Below are 17,619 nucleotides of genomic sequence, written 5' to 3' on the forward strand. Positions count from 1 at the left end.
ATCCAGAGCAAGAAATGGCAAACCATTCCAGTATCTTTGCGAAGAAAACCCCAAATAGAGTCACAAAGACTCAGACATGACTGAAATGACTGAATGACAACAACATTCTTCTTAGTCCATAAAAGCTAAAGAGAAAATAGATTAATAATCCCACACTTCCTTCAATTAAACAAAGTCATAATTTCATACATCACCTAAGGAAACAAATTTTATCAAACAAACTCTGTAGGTAAACTGAGCTGGCTTACAGATTAAATTACATTTAGAGGATTACAAATAGGCTGATTGAGCAGGAGGATTTACAAGGAGTTAGGGACAGTCGAGATCCTTCCTCTGGCTTCTTGCTCTTAGGTAAAATTTATATTCCATAAAACAGCTTTTGTTCAGGTGAGGTTAATATTAAAATAGACTTTTAGTTAACCAAAAATTGCAGGAGGAATGGCCAAATAATAAAATGAAATTTAAAATTCCCATAATAATAGTAAAAGTCAAAAAGAGATGGTACTAAGCATCTGGAGTAAAAGAGGAGAAGGGACCAAGAGAGGTCTCCTAGAGGTGGTGGAACTTGAGATGAGTCTTAGAGGAGGACAAGGACAGTCAGCGTAAAAGCAAAGAGTTGGGCAATGGTGTTTCCCATGCTGCAAGTAGGCCAGTATGGATGACTTGTAGAGTATTTGAAGAAGAGTGGGCCATAAGAAGACTAGGAATATAGGAAGAGGCCAGGTAGTAAAAGACCTTAAATGTCAAACAAAAGGACATTAAATTTGATCCTGGAGCTGCTGGATTTTTGTTGAGTAGAGGTTTGGGTGGCATGGTCTCATAGACAGACTTAAGTTTTAGGAAAATAAGTTGGGCAGTTGAATGGAGAATGGACTGCAGAGACTTGTGCCATGGAGACCCATTAGAAGGTTATTACTGTGGTCCAGGGGAGGGAGGCTGAGGGCCACAACTAAGGCTGTGGCTTTGTGTGTAGAACTAAGAGGAAGTGTGAGAAAGATATTATAAAGAAAGATGTTCTGATTTTAGGCAGTGGATTAGATATGAAGAGCGAGTGAGAGATGATTAGAGGCTGATATCAAATCAAGGTTATAAACCTCTGTGACAGGGAGGTTGGCGGAGCCCTTAGAAGCAATAGGGAAGTTCATTTTACAGGTGAGTGAACTGAAGCCTGAGAGCGGAAGTGATTTGCCCACAGTCAGCTAAATCAGTGGCAGAAATAGAATAAGAAGCTAAGATTCCTGATTCCCTGACCAGCACTCTTTTAGAAGGAACGTCAGAGGTCACAGAATCCTTGAACCACAGATAAGGTGCCAGAAAGGAGCTTAGAGGTCATCTGCTCCAATCTCATCATTTTGTAAATGAAGAAACTGACCTTAAGTGACTTACTAAGCTTGGGTGGCAAATGCTGGAGCAAGAATTCAACCCAAGTCCTCTTGCTCCAGACATAAATCTCTTTCCACTTACATCACAACCTCATTGAATATCTGAAGTCCCTTCCAATTGTGAGCTTCTATAATTTTATAAATATTTGTGTATATACATATGCATATATTTTATAATTATGTATTATGTTATATATTATAGTATTATCTAATATGGAAGCAGCTAGCTGGCTCAGTGGATAAAGGGCTGGGCCTGGAATCAAGAAGACATGAGTTCAAATCCAGCCTCAGACACTTACTAGTGTGTGACCCTAAGTAAGTCACTTAATCTGTTTGCCTTAACCCACTGGAGAAGGAAATGTCAAACCAACAGCACTGGTGTCCATGGGTTCAAGAAGAATCAAACACAACAGAACAAAAATTATATATTATAATTATATATTTTTTATAACTGTACATATGTATAATTTTATAACTGCATATATATGTAATTGTACAGGCATACCTCATTTTATTGCTCTTCACTTAATTGCGCTTTGCAGATGCTGCATTTTTTACAAATTGAAGGTTTGTGGCAATTCTGCGTTGAGCAAGTCTCAACAGCAGCATGTGCTCACGTGTCTCTGTGTTACATTTTGGTAACTCTCACAATATTTCAAACTTTTTCATTATTATTCTATCTGTTATGGTGACCTGTGATTTTTGATGTTACTACAATTGTTATGGGGCACCACAAGTCAGGCCCAAGTAAAATGGTGAACTTAATTTATAAATGTTGTGTGTGTTCTGACTACTCATATGGCCAGCCTTTCCTCATCTCTCTCCCTTTCCTTGCGCCTCCCTATTCCTTGAGATACAGCAATATTTAAATTAGGCCAATTTACAATCCTACTAGTGGCCTCTGAGTGTTCAAGCGAAAGGGTCAATTTATGCAGCAAACTTCATTGTTGTCTTGTTTTAAGAAATTACGTAACCAACCCAATGTTCCACAAGCACCACCCTGCTCAGTCAGCAGCTATCAACATTGAGTCGAGACCCTCAACCAGCAAAAAGATTATGACTCACTGAAGGCTCAGAGGATAGTTAGCATTTTTTAGCAATAATGTATTTTTAATTAAGACATGCACATTTTTTACATAATACTATTGCACACTTAATAGACTACAGTATAGTATAAATATAACTTTTATAGGTACTGGGAAACCAAAAAGTTCATGTGACTCATTTTATTGTGATATTCACCTTATTGCCAAATCTGCAATATCTCCAAAGTATACCTGTACATATCCCTCAGTTTGTGCCATATTAATGGATGTGTGTTTATGTCTGGAGGTACTCTTTCCCCCACCATGATACTGGGAGCTCCCCAAAAGCAAGGACTTTATTTCTTCCTTCCTATGAAACCTCACCCCAGCTCTCACCTGTGTTGGTCCCCAGGACAAAACCATGTGCACATGAGCACCCTTGATGCCAGCTGTAACATTCATCTCCATGACTTTGGGGCAGATCACATAATTTCTTTTAATCTTGGTTTTCTTATCTGTCAGACTGATTGAGATAATATCCCCACTCCCTATCTTACAGGTTTGTTGTGAGGAAAGAATTTTGGAAACTTCTAAGCCCTCCTAGGTGAGTTATTCATAAAGTTTGCTGGAATGTTGGGCTAATTGAAAACAGAGAACCCCATTGAAGTTCCTCTAGTGCACTTTATTTGATATACAGCAGCTATAACTTAGAACCATCAACAATAAGCAAAGGATGACAACAAGCAAAGAGCATGTTAGTTATTTAGGGGCTATTTACACAAAGAGCTGAGGCTGCTCAGATCTGAGCATTACTGCCCAGGGACCAAAGAAGAAAATTCTATTCATTAAATGCAGCTTATGGCTTTCTCTGGAAGCAAAAAAGCATTGAGAGATTAAGAACTTTTGAGGGGATGACCCCAGAGAGGAGATCAAAGGGCAAAAAATCACAGACCCCCAAGACCTTGAGACGACCTGACCTACTGAGTGCTGCCAAAGTGGCTGAGGCCAATGATCAGCCTTTCATTCACTTGGTGTTAAGGAGAAAGGATAAATAAAAACAACTGAAAGTACAAAGCTCTTTTGGACTGGGCTTTGTGACAATGGGTATATCTGATGGGCTGAGAAATAACAGGTCTTCACAACCAATGACAAAATACCCTGTGAGGATTTGACCCCCGAGGAGCCAGGAGGATGTCCAACTTCCTTCATAGCCACACTACTTCCTTCTTCATGCCAGGGAAAGGCAGCATCACCTCTCAAACAGTGACTATGCATCTGCCTAGGTACAACTGTTCTCACTCTCTCTTCCTAAGCATGTGTCTTCTTCAAGTCTTCCTTAGGACAAAGAACGTAATCATAGGTTTTACTTTTAAAGGCTTACTTCAGGACCAAAGTCTTCAAAGGGATAAAAAGCAAAAAAATCAAAGGGAAGATATTTGTATCAGTAACAATTTGGAATCAAGACAGGCCACAATGTGGAGGGGCCAGAGTTAACTCTAAATACTCTGGAGACTTGAGAATCGTGGGTATTTTAGAGGGCAGCAATCAAGGTCGGTATCATCTCCAGGTTGTGGGCAAAAATCATCTTCTTCCACAGTGCCATGGTGAATGGGGCCAGAGAGTTTATCGGGTAGTTTTCTTGGCTGGGGAGCTGGCTGAGGAGGTCTTGGTCAGGGATTTCTTGAGGTCATCCACTCCTTCCCCTTTGGTCTTGGTTTCAACACTTTGGGCACTGCTAGAGGTGCTTGACCTAATGCCACTGCCGTAGCTGGCACCAATTGAACTGGGTTGGTAGCCGTAACTACCCCCACTGCCGCTACTGATCACAGCTGTGGAGACAAAATTTTTAAAAAAGGCCAGTGGTAGTGGGGGAATCATACACCAAACAGTAAAATGAAGAAGGGATGCTAGGCAGGCAACACGAGGTGGGAAAAGAAGGCGCATTTGCTACTTTTTATCCCCATAAGAGAATGAGTTTCCTTTGCAGCAACCACAGGGCTTTTGACTAGAAGTGAAGCTGAACTTCCCAACCATAAAGAGCAGGAAATAATGGGAAGCTGTGGAGTTTCCTGCTCTGGACTTTTTTTTGAAACAATCATCGTGGAATAGGAGTAACAGCAGCCACACTGCAACAATAATGGAATTAAAAGGCCCTCCATGAGTGGATAGAGCACTGGCCCTGGAGCCAGGAAGACCTGAGTTCAAATCCGGCCTCAGACACATGATACTCACTAGCTGTGTGACTTTGGGCAAGTCACTTAACCCTGATTTCCTCACAACATAAAATAAAATAAAATAAAATAAAAGGCCCTTCGTGGGCAACATCTACAGGAGCTCATACAACAATATATTGATTTTTAAAATGTCAAACAAATAAATGGCTGAGTTATATAGATTTATTTGTGGAAATGGAGGGTTTTATGAAGGCAGTTGAGGAGCTAGAAATTAGAAAAAGGTTTATCCTTAAAGAGCCAAGACTTAGTGATCAATATTGATTATACAGGGCAAAACTATGAAACACATTCCTGCAAGCCACAAAAGATTGGCACCAATTCAATACCTAACAAGATATGGCCTCGCTGCGCTTCATCGATTGACAGAAAGCAAATCTCTATTCTACAAACATATACCTCAAAATAGCCTTGATAAATCAGCTAATAAACTGTGTTGGCAGCAGACCCAGACCAAATCGTTGCTCTCAATTGCCCAGATAAAAACTGAAGAACAATGTTTTTAATACCTGTTGCCACATGAAAGAATCAATCCCAAACTCCATGGAATGAATAAAAAGCTTCTAAAATATAAAGGCCTAACAGAGGAATTCAAAATCATATGGGGATAGGAATGTGTGTATATGTATATGTATGTGTATGTGTGCATGCATATATGTGTGTATATACAAATATGTGTGTATATCTAGATATACACACATATACATATACGTGTACGTGTACATGTACATATACGTATACATATACACATACACACACATATATATCCCCATCATCCAGTCTTCTTTCTAGAGTTCATCACTCCACATCTGGACTTCTGCAATGGCCTGCTGGTAGGTCTGCCTGCCTAGTATCTCTTCCTACTCCAACCTATCCTCCATTCAGTCGCTAAAGAGATTTTCCTAACATGCAGGTCTGACCATATCACTCCTCTCCTCAATAAACTCTAGTGGCTCCCTATTGCCTTCAGGATCAAATGCCAGATGCTCTGTTTGATGTTCAAAATCTAGCCCCCTCTTAACTTTCCAGTCTTCTTACTACCTTACAACTCAATGTGTACTTTTTGATCCAGTGACGCTGGCTTCCTTGCCATTCCACAAACAAGACCCCTTATCTCTCAACTCCTAGCATTTTCTCTGTCTGTTCTCCATGACTGAAACACACTCCCTACTCCACTCCACCTGTTAACCACCCTAGTTTCTGTTAAGTCTCAACTAAAATGATTTTTTTTTTTACTGGAAGCCTTCCCCAACCTTTCTTAATTCTAATGCGTTTCCTCTGTTAATTACTTCCTATTTATCCTATATATAGCTTGTTTTGTATATATTTGTTTGTGTGTTTTCTCCCCCTCTAGAGAATAAACCTCTTGAGGGCAGAGACTGGCTTTTGCCTTCTTTTTGTATCCCCAGTGCTTAGTAAAGTGCCTGGCACATAGTAGGAGTTTAATAAATGTTTATTGATTGATTGATAGAATTGTGCCAAGGTTGCTTTCAGTGAGTCCTATAGAGGATCAGCTTACATCCTAATATTTTTATATAACTGCACAAAGCAGTTATTTAATCCACTCATTTAATAGTCTATAGAGCATGAAATATAAAATTAGAGTGGCGAACATTAAATATATTTATAAGCTATAAAAATATAAAATCACTATCCTAAGGATAGTGAACTTTGTCAAAAAATGAATAGAATTTTTATATAATAATGGTAACTTAGAGTTTATAGAAATAGAGGGCTTTGTGAGAATAATTTAGAATCAAGTGACTGTCATCAGAAATTACAGAAACATTATCTTAAAGTAGTCCAGATTCACTGATTGATAAGGATCATTCAGTGAAGTGGTAGAAACAGCAAAAAAAAAAAAAAACATTTAGTAACCACCATATGTCCAAAAGGACCCAGTCAAGTTACTGAAATTCTATAGCAAATGTTCACTATTCTTTATATAATCACAGATGGCAATCTCCATCCTACAGAGAGAAACTGTGAAATGTCCTTGAGAAATCAACAAATAAGCTGTACTGAAAATAGAACATCATTACAAACAAAACTGATGCCCTTAACCTCCTGGACATATTTGATCTATTAAAATTTAAAAAATAAGGATTTTAATGGAGGTTGTCATACTGAAGACTTATCTCCAAATTACATGGGATAAAAGGCTTTCAAAATATAGAGACTCATAGGAAGAAATTAAAAACAGGTGGGGACAGGACAAGATGCATGTCATCCTTGTTCTTCCATCATTTACTGGCACTGTCCCAAAGGTACTTTCAGTGAGTCTGCAGAAGGTAAGCCTACAACCCAATACTCTTATTCAACTACAAGAAATAGTCATTTTACCCACTGCACAGTAGGGCACAAAAATGTTAAATATAAATGAATAACAAGGTAACTTGTCCTGGGACTGTTTCTGTCTAAATCCCTTTAAACATATGTCAGTAATGAGATAGCAGTGATGATAGATAGAAATAACAATAAGCAGCAAAGTATGATGGAAAGAGAAAACTGGCCTCAGAGTCAGAAAGACCTGAGTTCAAGTCCTAATTCCAACATACTGGCTATGTGACCCTGAACAAGGTAGGTAATGTATTGGATAGAGCACTGGGCCTGGAGTCAAGAAAACCTGAATTAAAATCCAGTCTTAGACATTTGCTAGCTGTGTGACCCTGGGCAAGTCACTTTACTGCTGTCTGCCTTAGTTTCCTCAACTGTAAAACGGGAATAACACTTACCTTCCAAGGTTGTTGCAAGGATCAAATGAGATAATATTTATAAAGTGCTTAGTACAGTGCCTGGCACATAATAAGCATTTAATAAATGTTTGTTTCTTTTCTTCTTTTAATAGCTCAACGCCTTTAGGCAAATTCTCTAAAAACTATGCGTTGCACAAGTAGTAGCTCACCTGCATTGGTAGAGGGAGTTTCATGACTGGGAATTACCTCCACCAATGAAGTCACATGTCCAAGAGGGAAAAAAAAGGCCTGCTCATCCTTCATTATGGTGTGTGTGCAGGTGACCCTGGGTCCTTGCCAGTGGCATACAAGTTCTGGCAGGCCCTCCTAAACAGAATGGATTCAATGACACACTGTGGACCTAGCTCGCCACCAGAGGGTGATGATGGCTTACAGCTGCAACTCATGAAGACCTGTCCCTCAGCCACAGAGACTTTAGGCTCTGCATCACTGGCAGGGGTGCCCGTGTTCACAAAATCACAGATCACTTGGAGCAGCACTGACAACAGCTTGCCTTTTTTGGAGGCTTTACAATTTGCAAAGAGCTTTTCTCATAAAAACCCAGGGAGGCAAGCAGACTATAGTCAGTCCTACCTAGAAAGAAGAACAAAGATAAAATGTTCCCAAGCCTCAACTCTGTCAGGACAGCATATCTGTCTAATTCGTCTTTGAATCTCCAGTGTCAAACGCAGTGCCCCACAGAGAGGAAGGAATTTCTTAAATTTGTTAGCGGTCACTTTTTCTTCTCTCCAGAACCCTAAGCCCCACACATCTTCTAATCAAATACTTACAGATGCTCACAGAGGAGGGATTCTCACCAGACATCCTGTAAGATAGAACATTAAAACAGTGTAAAACTCCAAAAAGTGTCTAAACAGATTTAGTTCAGATTTGGGGTCATGACACTTTCAGGAATATCCCAGGGGAGTCCAGGAAACTATTGTATCGTTCAGGGTGGGGAACCCGTGGCCTCAAGGCCACATGTGGCCCTCAAGGTCTTCAAGTATGGTCCATGATTGAATCCAAACTTCACAGAACCCCTTGGATTTGTGATTTTGTAGATTTGCGAAATTTGTGATTTCCACTCTATGAAGTTTGGATTTAGTCACATGGCCACACAAGGACATACAAGGCCACTTGTGGTCTTGAGGACACAGGTTCCCCACCCCTTAATAGTTAATTCACCAAAATTCTTCCTTTTTTCTTTCTTCGTCTCCTTTCTTCCTTCCTTCTTTCTTCCCTTCCTTTTCTCCTCCTTCCTCCCCTCTTCTTCTCTTTCCTCCCCTATTTCCCTTCTTTCTTTCTTCTTCCTCTTTTCTCTCCTTTCTCCTTTCCTTCCCTCTTTCTTCCCTTTCTCCTTTCTTCCCTTTCTTCCCTCCTCCCTCTCTCTCATCCATCCTCTCTTCCATGCCTCTTCCTTTCTTCCCTTCCTTTCTTTCTTCCTTCCTTCCTCATTCCCTCCCTTTCTTCCTTTCCTTTCTTTCTTCCTCCCTCATTCCCTCCCTCTCTTCCTTTCTTTGTTCCTCCCTTCCTTCCCTCCTTCTTTCCCTCCACTTTTTTTCCCTTCCTTCTCTCCTCCCTCTTCCACCATCTTCCCCTTCCTTTCTTTCTTTCTTTCTTTCCTTCCTTCCTTCCGCTCCTTCCTTCTTTCCTTCCTTCCTTCCTTCATCCTTTCTCCATATTATCTTCAAGGGTCTTGTCTTCTGGTTCCCATTTTGGTGTCACTCATTCAGCCCCATCTCACCTGCACTCCTCTCCCTCCAGAAGCTTCCTATAGGTAGCAATCTCCACATCCAGAGCAAGTTTGGTGCTCATCAGTTCCTGGTAGTCCCTCAGCAAGCGAGCCAACTCCTCCTTGGCACCATGAAGGGCACCTTCCAGTTCATCTAGCTTGGCCCTGGCATCTTTCAGGGCACAATCACCCCTCTGCTCAGCATCTGCAATGGCTGTCTCTAGGTTGGAGCACTGTGGGGTAAAGAGGGGGCAGTTGATTGTATAGTCAGTATTTTCAAGTTGAAATATTAATAACCCATGTTTCTATATCACTTTAAGCCTTACAAAATGTTGTCCTTTCTTGTATGAACTGATACCAAGAGAAGAAAGCAGAACCAGGGGGACAATATACATAATGACTACCAGAATGTAAATGAAAACAACTTTAAAGGGCTATTTGAATCAAATTAAATGTAATCAATCAATAATCAATAAGTAAGTATTATACCTACAATGAATCAGACACTGTGCTAAGCACCAGGACTATATAAAAAGAGGCCTCAAGGAGTTTACAATTTAATGGAGGAAGTTACAATATAATTATCAATATGACCCAGCACAGAGGTTTTTAACCTTTTTTTAATAGATCTTTGTAGACTACTTTGGAAACCTGCTAAAGCCTCTAGACCTCCTTTCAGAGTCTTTTTAAAATATCTGAAAAAAAATCACCAAATTTACATTTGAGGTTAGAAAAAAAAGATGCAATTTTTTCCCATCCAAGTTCATGGACTCCCTGAAATCTAACCATGAACTCCTGGTCTAGAGGATGAAATATACTTCCCTCCTCTCACTGGGGATGAGGGTGGCAGTGAGAAGTGGAAGATTATGGATGCTGAATGTTGCATAATCTGAAAGATACAGTTGCTAAATTGACAGGTTTTACATGACTGTTTCTCTTTATAATTACCAGAGGATTGTATCACAAGGTCTGGGAGGTGAAATGACTGATTGCAATATAAAAAAGAAAATGTTTTTGCCTTTAAAAATAATGCTTTTGTTTTTTGTAACTAACCACCTTCTGAGATAGAAAGTACAAATATTATTCTCATTTTACACATGAGGAAACTGAGGACCAAAGAGTAGCTAGGTAGTTAGAACTAGAGCTAGTCGGGAAGACCTGAGTTCAAATCCTACCTCAGACACTTAGTGACCATCTCCTCATCTGTAAAAAGGAACTAATAATAGCACCTCCCAGGGTTGTTGTGTGGACCACATGATAGTGTATATAAAGCATTTTGCCCCTTACAATGCTATATAAATACTAGCAATTACTATTCTTCACAGAGATTAAGTAACTTTCTCTAGGTTACAAAGTCAGAGCCAAGCTTTAAGCTTAGGTCCTCTTATTCCAAATCTAGTGCCCTTTCCATTTTACATGTAGAGATAAGTCGAGGGTAGAAAGTCTGGTCTTGTTGCTCCCTATTCTGGGAAGATGGGAGCATAATCACGATAAAGGAGAACCCAGCAGTGCATCCATCAATCAGCAATTATTGATTAAGCTCACATTGTGTGCCAGGAACTGAGCTAGACCTTAGGGTTATAAATGCAATGAATGGAATAATTCCTACTCATGTATGTTCAATGTATGTTGCAATCCTACACACACACACACACACACACACACACACACACACACACACACACCATGCAGACCTGTGCTGAGATCTCAAAGCAGGGAGAGTCATGGTCCTTGCATTCAGGGAGTTCCCAGTCTTAGGAGGTTCACTCTAGAGAGCAACCTGGATTAGGCAGCCAGAGTTCTCAAAAGGTAGCTCAGGGATTTGGGAGTGGGAGGTGGTGAAGAGGTCAATCAAGTCTTCCTGGAGGAGGGATGTGTGGAGGAGGCATGGGAAAGAAATGAGCAAAAAGGATGAGCAGAGAAAAGGCATGCTGCAGCCTGCTCAAGTGCACTCTCAAGAATCAATTGTTTCATTTTCAGTGTGAGCATTTGTACCACAGAAAAGGGCTTGATTTATTGTTTTATTGATTGTCTAGACCAAAAAGTGATAGAGAAAATGTTCATAATGTAAATTAAGCTTAAAAAGGATGTTGAGTGTACTCTTTTTTTTTTCCTTTGGAAAGTCAATTGTTAAACATTTACAAGTACACCCCTGGAAAGAGGATGGAGGACCATGTAGTTAGGGGCACCTGTGTGTACAAGTACAAGGAATGAGTTTACTGAGTGAAACGGTGATTCTGAATTAGGAAATTTAGGGCGCCAAAGCATGGGTTCTGGGGGCAGTAAGTAAAGGGACCCTAAACTGGGACTCTGATCCTGAATACTGAGGACTTTAACTACACCTTGGCCGTTTTGCTCCTTGTGGTGCCATAAGAAGACAGTTTCAACCCACCTGCTTTTTCACATTGCCTATCTCAGAGCGAAGCCTCTGGATGAGCCGGTTGAGCTCTGAGATCTCATTCTTGATGTGTTTGAGGTCATCCCCGTGCCGGCTGGCGGCCAGCTGCAGCTCCTGGATCTGGTTTTCGGGAAAGAGGAGATGGTGAGAAAGTACGTGACCCTGGCTCATCCTGCTGTGGGCTTCCCCAGAATGTTGCAGGGGAAGGAGGAAGTGGTCAGGCTGCCCACCTCTCAACAATGTAAAATAAATAAATAGATCTGTGCACCAGGGAAGAAACCAGAGAATAATTTATTTTACACAGGGAAATTCTAGGGCCCAGTACCATAAGCCTCCCAACAAGCTATCCAGTGGTGACAATGCCTCTGACTGTAATAGGATTTATAAATGGTAGAGCCTCAGTGTACTCTGGTCTGATCCCTTCATTTTACATTTACTGAGGCCCAGTTAACTTGTCAAAGGTCACGCAGGTAGCAAGTATCAAGACCATAACAAATAGCCTACTAAAGTTGGCTTGTTTGGGTACTTTTATTGTGATATCTTTCTGTGTTGGGTATATTTGTCCCCATGGTGTGCCCTAGATTTAAAAATCAATTAACATATTCTGTGTGGGGTCTAACAACAGAAATAAAAGGGATAAGAAGAGCTCCCATGTTGTTCCACACTGACTAAAATGACAACCACAGAAAGACGCCAGAATAAAGGTGTCAGGAGGAGACAAGACAAGAAAGGACAGTGAGATATTTTTCTTACTGTCTGGGTCTGGATCCATGGAATTCTCTTTGTGTAGTACCCAGCTCGTTGCCTTGAAGGATTAATGGGGCCCTACCTGCAATGACTTCTCATTGACTATAGACTAAAGCCCAAACTTTTTCCTTTGACATTCAAGGCTTCCTGGAACCTGTTCCACTCTCCCTTTCTGGATTTATTTCATACTGTTTCCCTGCATGCACTCTATGTTCCAACAGATTTGGACTACAAGTAGATCACTCATTATGCCCTGTCTTCTATGTATTTGCATAATATGTCTCTCATACCCTCTACATCTCTACCTCATTCCTTCAAGAAGCTCTGTAATGACCTCCCTCATGAAGCCTTCTCTGATGTTCCTCACCCCAAACTTCTAGCTAGAGGTAATACCTCATTCTCAGAATGCCTGTTTCTTTCCTGGCCTGTGTCTGTCCCATGGCACTGCCTTTGTCTGCCACTTGCCTTGCTCTGGTACAAGCTTTCAGCATCCGACTTGCTCTTTAGAGCGATATCCTCGTACTGAATGCGGACCTCATCAATGATGCTATCAAGGTTCAGGTCACGGTTATTGTTCATGGATAGGATGACGGAGGTTTCACTGGCATGGGTCTGGATCTGGGCAGTCTCCTGTGGAGGCAGGAAGGAGATAATGTTAGATCTCTATCCCCTCAGCCCTTCCTGCTCAGTTCCACTGGGATAGTCTCTCTGCCGCTTGGGGTAAAGTGAAGGTGGGCACAGAACTGGGACCTGTGGGGCTCAAGTAAGGAAGGCCAGAAATTTATATGGATGGACCTCATTAGATGGGAAGCCTCCTTGCTAACTCTCAATTCTATAATCCTATAGAAAGGAAAAATCTCATTGAAAATAAATAGATGTCAAAAGAATGAAAAAGAGACCATAGGCACCATGAGGTATGCAAAGGAAACAGAAGAATGCATTTCCTAGAGTCTTACAAAATTTACCTCCCTGCCTCTAGAAAAGGTAGTCATCTCAACCCCAATAAGATTATCTTCTATGGGTAAGGCTTTTCCAAAGAAAGGGATTTCAAGTCTCTCTTCATCATCTGTTGAAGGAATTTTTGCACCAATGGCATGTACCACAAATCTCCTTTGGTGCAAGTAATGTGAAGTGAGTTCCAAGTTGAGTGGGGTGAAGAGGACACTGCCTCATGAGATACTAGCTCCAGGATACTATTGAAGGAGCCAGGAAGTAATTGATCCAGCCTGCCATCAGGTAGCCTCCTCTTTTAACTAAGTATTCTTGCTAACTAGGCACTAAATTCTGTTGTTTCTTTATTGCTGGTGGATTTAAAGAATTGTCAGTGTCCTTTAAATATGGCAGCCTGGAGTAAAGCTCTGGTCACCCTACCTTAGTTATGGCTCTGATCAGGGAGTCCTTCCTTCATTATATATTGAAGCCCTCCTGCTATAGCTTACTTTTTTCAGGTGAATGACTGGGAGATAAATCCTACCTATGTCAGTCCCTGCTTGGATAGAAGTATCCAGTAAAGGGAGGTAAAGTAGAGCATCACGGGTCCTTACCGCCTCATATAAGCATTTCAGGTACTTGATCTCCTTGTCCAGTGATTCCACCTTGGCCTGTAGCTCTACTTTGATAGTATAGGCAGCATCAGCATCCTACAGAGAGTTCACACAGAGCCTAGGGTTAAAATGTCCCACATTTCCGGTTCCCATTCTCTTGGCCCAGAGCTGGTTTGCTTCTTTGTGATATAGAAAAGGCACAGCCTTGATGCTCTGGTTGAAGTCCCAGATCTGATAATCACCAGCTATATGACCTTAGGTGGGATCACTAAGGTTCTTAGTATGAGCTTCAGTATTCTCATCTACAAAATGGGAATAGGAATTCTTACCCTAACTACTGCATGTGGTCATTGTGGGGAAAACAATCAGGAAGTCTTAAACTATAGAAATATGGTCTATTATCCCTTTAATTTTCAATATTATACTGCCTACAAAAATATAAACAGATAATAATAACTTGTAGTAATGTAGCAATTTTTCTATAAATCTATCTTTCCTATCTATCTTTTCTATAAAACTTTTCTATACATTTTTGAAGCTTAAAAGCATCTTCTCAAGGAGAGGGACGGGGAAGATAAGCCCTGATCTTTCCATGTTGGAGCTGGAGAAACCAAGGTGTTAACATGGTTTTCCCTATCGCACAGAAAGCCCAGCATAGACTTAAAGGTTTTTGATTCCCAAGCTAGAGTTTTTTTCACTTCACACGCTTGTCTGTGCTCCAAATGTTTCTAAACCACATCTTCCCCAACCAACAGGGAATATCTCTGAAGCCAAGAGGGTCTCTTCTGCTTTCCTCCCCTCAGTTCCCAGGACAAAGTTCGAAACAGAGCATTGGTTCCTGGGATGGACATATACTTGAACTAGAATTGTATGATTTAGATCTAAAAAGATATCTACAAGGGAGAGGAAGGGAATAAACATTTATTAAGTGCCTACTATGTGCCAGGGCCTGTGCTAAGGGCTTTACAAATATTATCTCATTTGATTCTAATGAATCATAGAATTTTTACAGAGATCATTTGGTCCAACCCTTTTACTTTGCATCTGTGGAAATCTAGGCCCAAAGAAATTAAGAGATTTTCATAGAGTAAATAAAATATTCAGTGTCCAGCTCCCTGACTGAAAACCCAATACTCTTCTCAGTAAACTGCATGATGCCCAGGACCTTCCATTCTCCTCACCTTTTTGAGAAGAACAAATTCATTCTCAGCTGCTGTGCGTCTATTAATTTCCATCTCGTACCTGCAGATGGGAAGAGATAATTGATGCATTTGTCCCCCCCCAACCTTCCTGAAGGTCAGTCAACCTAATCACATCACACCATGTACATACATGCACACGTACACACACACACATGCACACACACATACACACACACAGCCAGACAAATGTCCTGAATGCCATTGGAACACCATCTCTTTCTCAATTTTTCTCAGCACTACTAATTGGATCTCTTTTTTGCCCCATAATACTTCTTACATCATAGTTCTCTGTGTATATGTTTTCTTTCTCCTATTAGTCTATAAGCCCCTTGAGGGCAGAGACTGTATCTAATTTCATCTTTGTATTCCTAGTACCTAGTAGAGTACCTGGCATACAGTATGTGCTCTTAAAAAAAATGTTTGCCACACTAGTGCATTGGTAATGTTCCCATTAATTAGTATAACCATTCTAGAAATCAGTTTGTAATTATATAATTATATGTAATTATAAATTATATGTATAAATTATATGAATATATATAAATAATTATATAAATAAAGCCACTAAAATGTTCATACCTTTTGACCTAAAAATTCCAGGTCACCAGACAGGATCTAGGCATGACTTTCCTTCCCCATCCCCTTCCCTTAAAAAAGTCTCAAAGGTCAAGATGCCCCAGAGACACCTTGCTGCATGTTATATTTTGTCTCCTCACCTCTTCTTGAAGTCCTCCACCAAATCCCTCATGTTCCTCAGCTCAGAGTCCAGTCGCAGCTTGTCCCCTGACAAGGTATCCAGCTGCCTCCTCAGGTTGCCGATGTAGCCCTCAAAGATGGGCTCTAAGTTCTTTTTACAGTTGCTCAGGTCCAGCTGCTGAAGCAAGTTCCACTTGGTCTCCAACACCTGGTTCTGCTGTTCTAGGAACCTCACCTAGAACCCAACAGGAGAGTTACTTAAAGCCCACTGCTGAATACCTAGATGACAGTTCTCTATGTACGAAACAGGGTCATGGGGCTGAGGATGACATTAAGAGCTCTCTTCATCCATTTCCCTTCCTCCGTCTACTGTTATAAAAAACTCTCCATAAATAAGAGGCTCACAAAGTAATTAAAGCAATTTCCATCTATGTGATGTTTTTATATACATTTATTGATCCTAATAATATCCCCATTTTGCAAAATCATGAAAGTGTGTCCAAGATCACAGAGCTAGCAAGACCCAGGACTTCCAACTATAAGTCCAATTATCTTTCCTATAAATATCTCCTGATTAATTGTTGGAAGGTTTCTGAATAAAAATATTCAGTAGCATCCCTCAGGCACCTAGTTTAAAGATCCCAAAACCATTTCAATTAGGAAGTCCTTTCATAGGTCTAACTTTAATCTTTCCTACAGTACTGCAAGTCAATTTCCTTTGAATACTATTGACCCCTTTAGCCTTTTCCCATAGGCTGTGAGCCAATAAGCCCCTCCAGAAATCATTCACATCCCTTCCAAAATCATTTCATTCATCCCACCTCACCACCATCTTGCTTTTCAAGACAGGGCTAGCCTCTATTTACCCTTTTTGAAAAATTCCTAGAGAAACTAATTCAGTTATCTCACCTTGTTTCATGTCAGCTCCCTCTTGAGGTCAGGAAGTCTTTCCTGTTGTCTAACCTCAGTCCTTCTGAACATATTCTGCATCAGCAGGAATAATTGCCCATTTTCCCAGCCCCACTTCACCTGCCTCCCCTCAGAGACTTAACAGGCTCACCTTGTCGATGAAGGAGGCAAACTTGTTGTTAAGAGCCTTGATCTGCTCCCGCTCCTGGGTCCTCACTTTCTGGATTTCAGGGTCGAACTCCACATTCAGGGGAGCCAAGAGGCTCTTGTTGACGGTCACCTGGTGTATGCCCCCGGGTGGGCACAGTGATGGGCACACAGATCCCAGAGCCACGTTGCCAAAGATACTACCTGCAAAGCCAGTAGCCCTGGCCCCTCCATACCCAGCTGCATGCCCAAAGCCATACCCCCCAGTTCGAATACCCCCAGACACATTGAGGGGGATGCAACGACTGGCGCCTAGGCTGTAGAGACTCCGGCTGCCAAAACTAGTTCCAGCCCCTTTGACCCCTGCCCGATAGGAAGACGAACTGCCCCCTACTTTCCGTGGCAAAATTGCAGAGTATCCACTAAAGTCACTCTTCTCACCACCATACTTCAGGCCCAGCTGCCGGCTCATGGTGCAGGGAAGAATGGAAATTGTGGAGTAGGAGATTATCAGAAACCAAAAGAGCTAAGAACAAACAGTACTAATAGGACAATTGGAATATCTGTCTCCTTATATCCCAATCAAGTCCAGGACAGCTGGAAAAGGGCGTCTCTCCCCTATCTTCTCTCCTCCTCCCAATGAGCCAGGGGGCAATGGGCAATTTGCTGAACATGGATAACCAAAGCCTTTATACCAACAAAGCCCATCCAATCTACAACTGGATATGCTGTCCTTGCAATCTGCAGTGGTCTAATTTGCAGTTTATCTGTACTTTCTAATTATGGATTAGAAGAGTTATCCCCCAAAGATCTGCAGGATTTATTTTCCTAGCCCTGCCTCCTTCCTGTTTGAACTTTTTTGATATCTCTG

The 17,619-nt window shown here is 41.1% G+C and overlaps 1 protein-coding gene across 1 annotated transcript; it reads right to left on the minus strand.

Annotated features, from left to right (window-relative positions):
* Nucleotides 1-3,068: 3,068 nt before the first annotated feature.
* Nucleotides 3,069-17,392, minus strand: KRT74 (keratin 74). Its single transcript, XM_027844438.1, has 9 exons — nucleotides 16,753-17,392; nucleotides 15,713-15,927; nucleotides 14,976-15,036; nucleotides 13,795-13,890; nucleotides 12,716-12,880; nucleotides 11,498-11,623; nucleotides 9,118-9,338; nucleotides 8,165-8,199; nucleotides 3,069-4,236 (listed from the first exon to the last, which is right to left on the minus strand). Exons 1-9 carry the CDS (start codon nucleotides 17,218-17,220, stop codon nucleotides 4,031-4,033), a joined length of 1,593 nt encoding a protein of 530 aa, XP_027700239.1. The 5' UTR covers nucleotides 17,221-17,392; the 3' UTR covers nucleotides 3,069-4,030.
* Nucleotides 17,393-17,619: the final 227 nt, after the last annotated feature.

This window comes from Vombatus ursinus, unplaced genomic scaffold (assembly GCF_900497805.2).
Source record: "Vombatus ursinus unplaced genomic scaffold, bare-nosed wombat genome assembly UNPS02014941.1, whole genome shotgun sequence".
Lineage (NCBI taxonomy): Eukaryota > Metazoa > Chordata > Mammalia > Diprotodontia > Vombatidae > Vombatus > Vombatus ursinus.

Coding starts and splice junctions, on each gene's coding strand:
- KRT74 (XM_027844438.1), bottom strand. CDS start 17,220: ATGAGCCGGCAGCTGGGCCTGAAGTATGGTGGTGAGAAGAGTGACTTT. Junction 13,891..14,975: donor AATTTGTTCTTCTCAAAAAG/GTGAGGAGAATG, acceptor AACTCTCTGTAG/GATGCTGATGCTGCCTATAC. Junction 9,339..11,497: donor TAGGCAATGTGAAAAAGCAG/GTGGGTTGAAAC, acceptor TTTACCCCACAG/TGCTCCAACCTAGAGACAGC.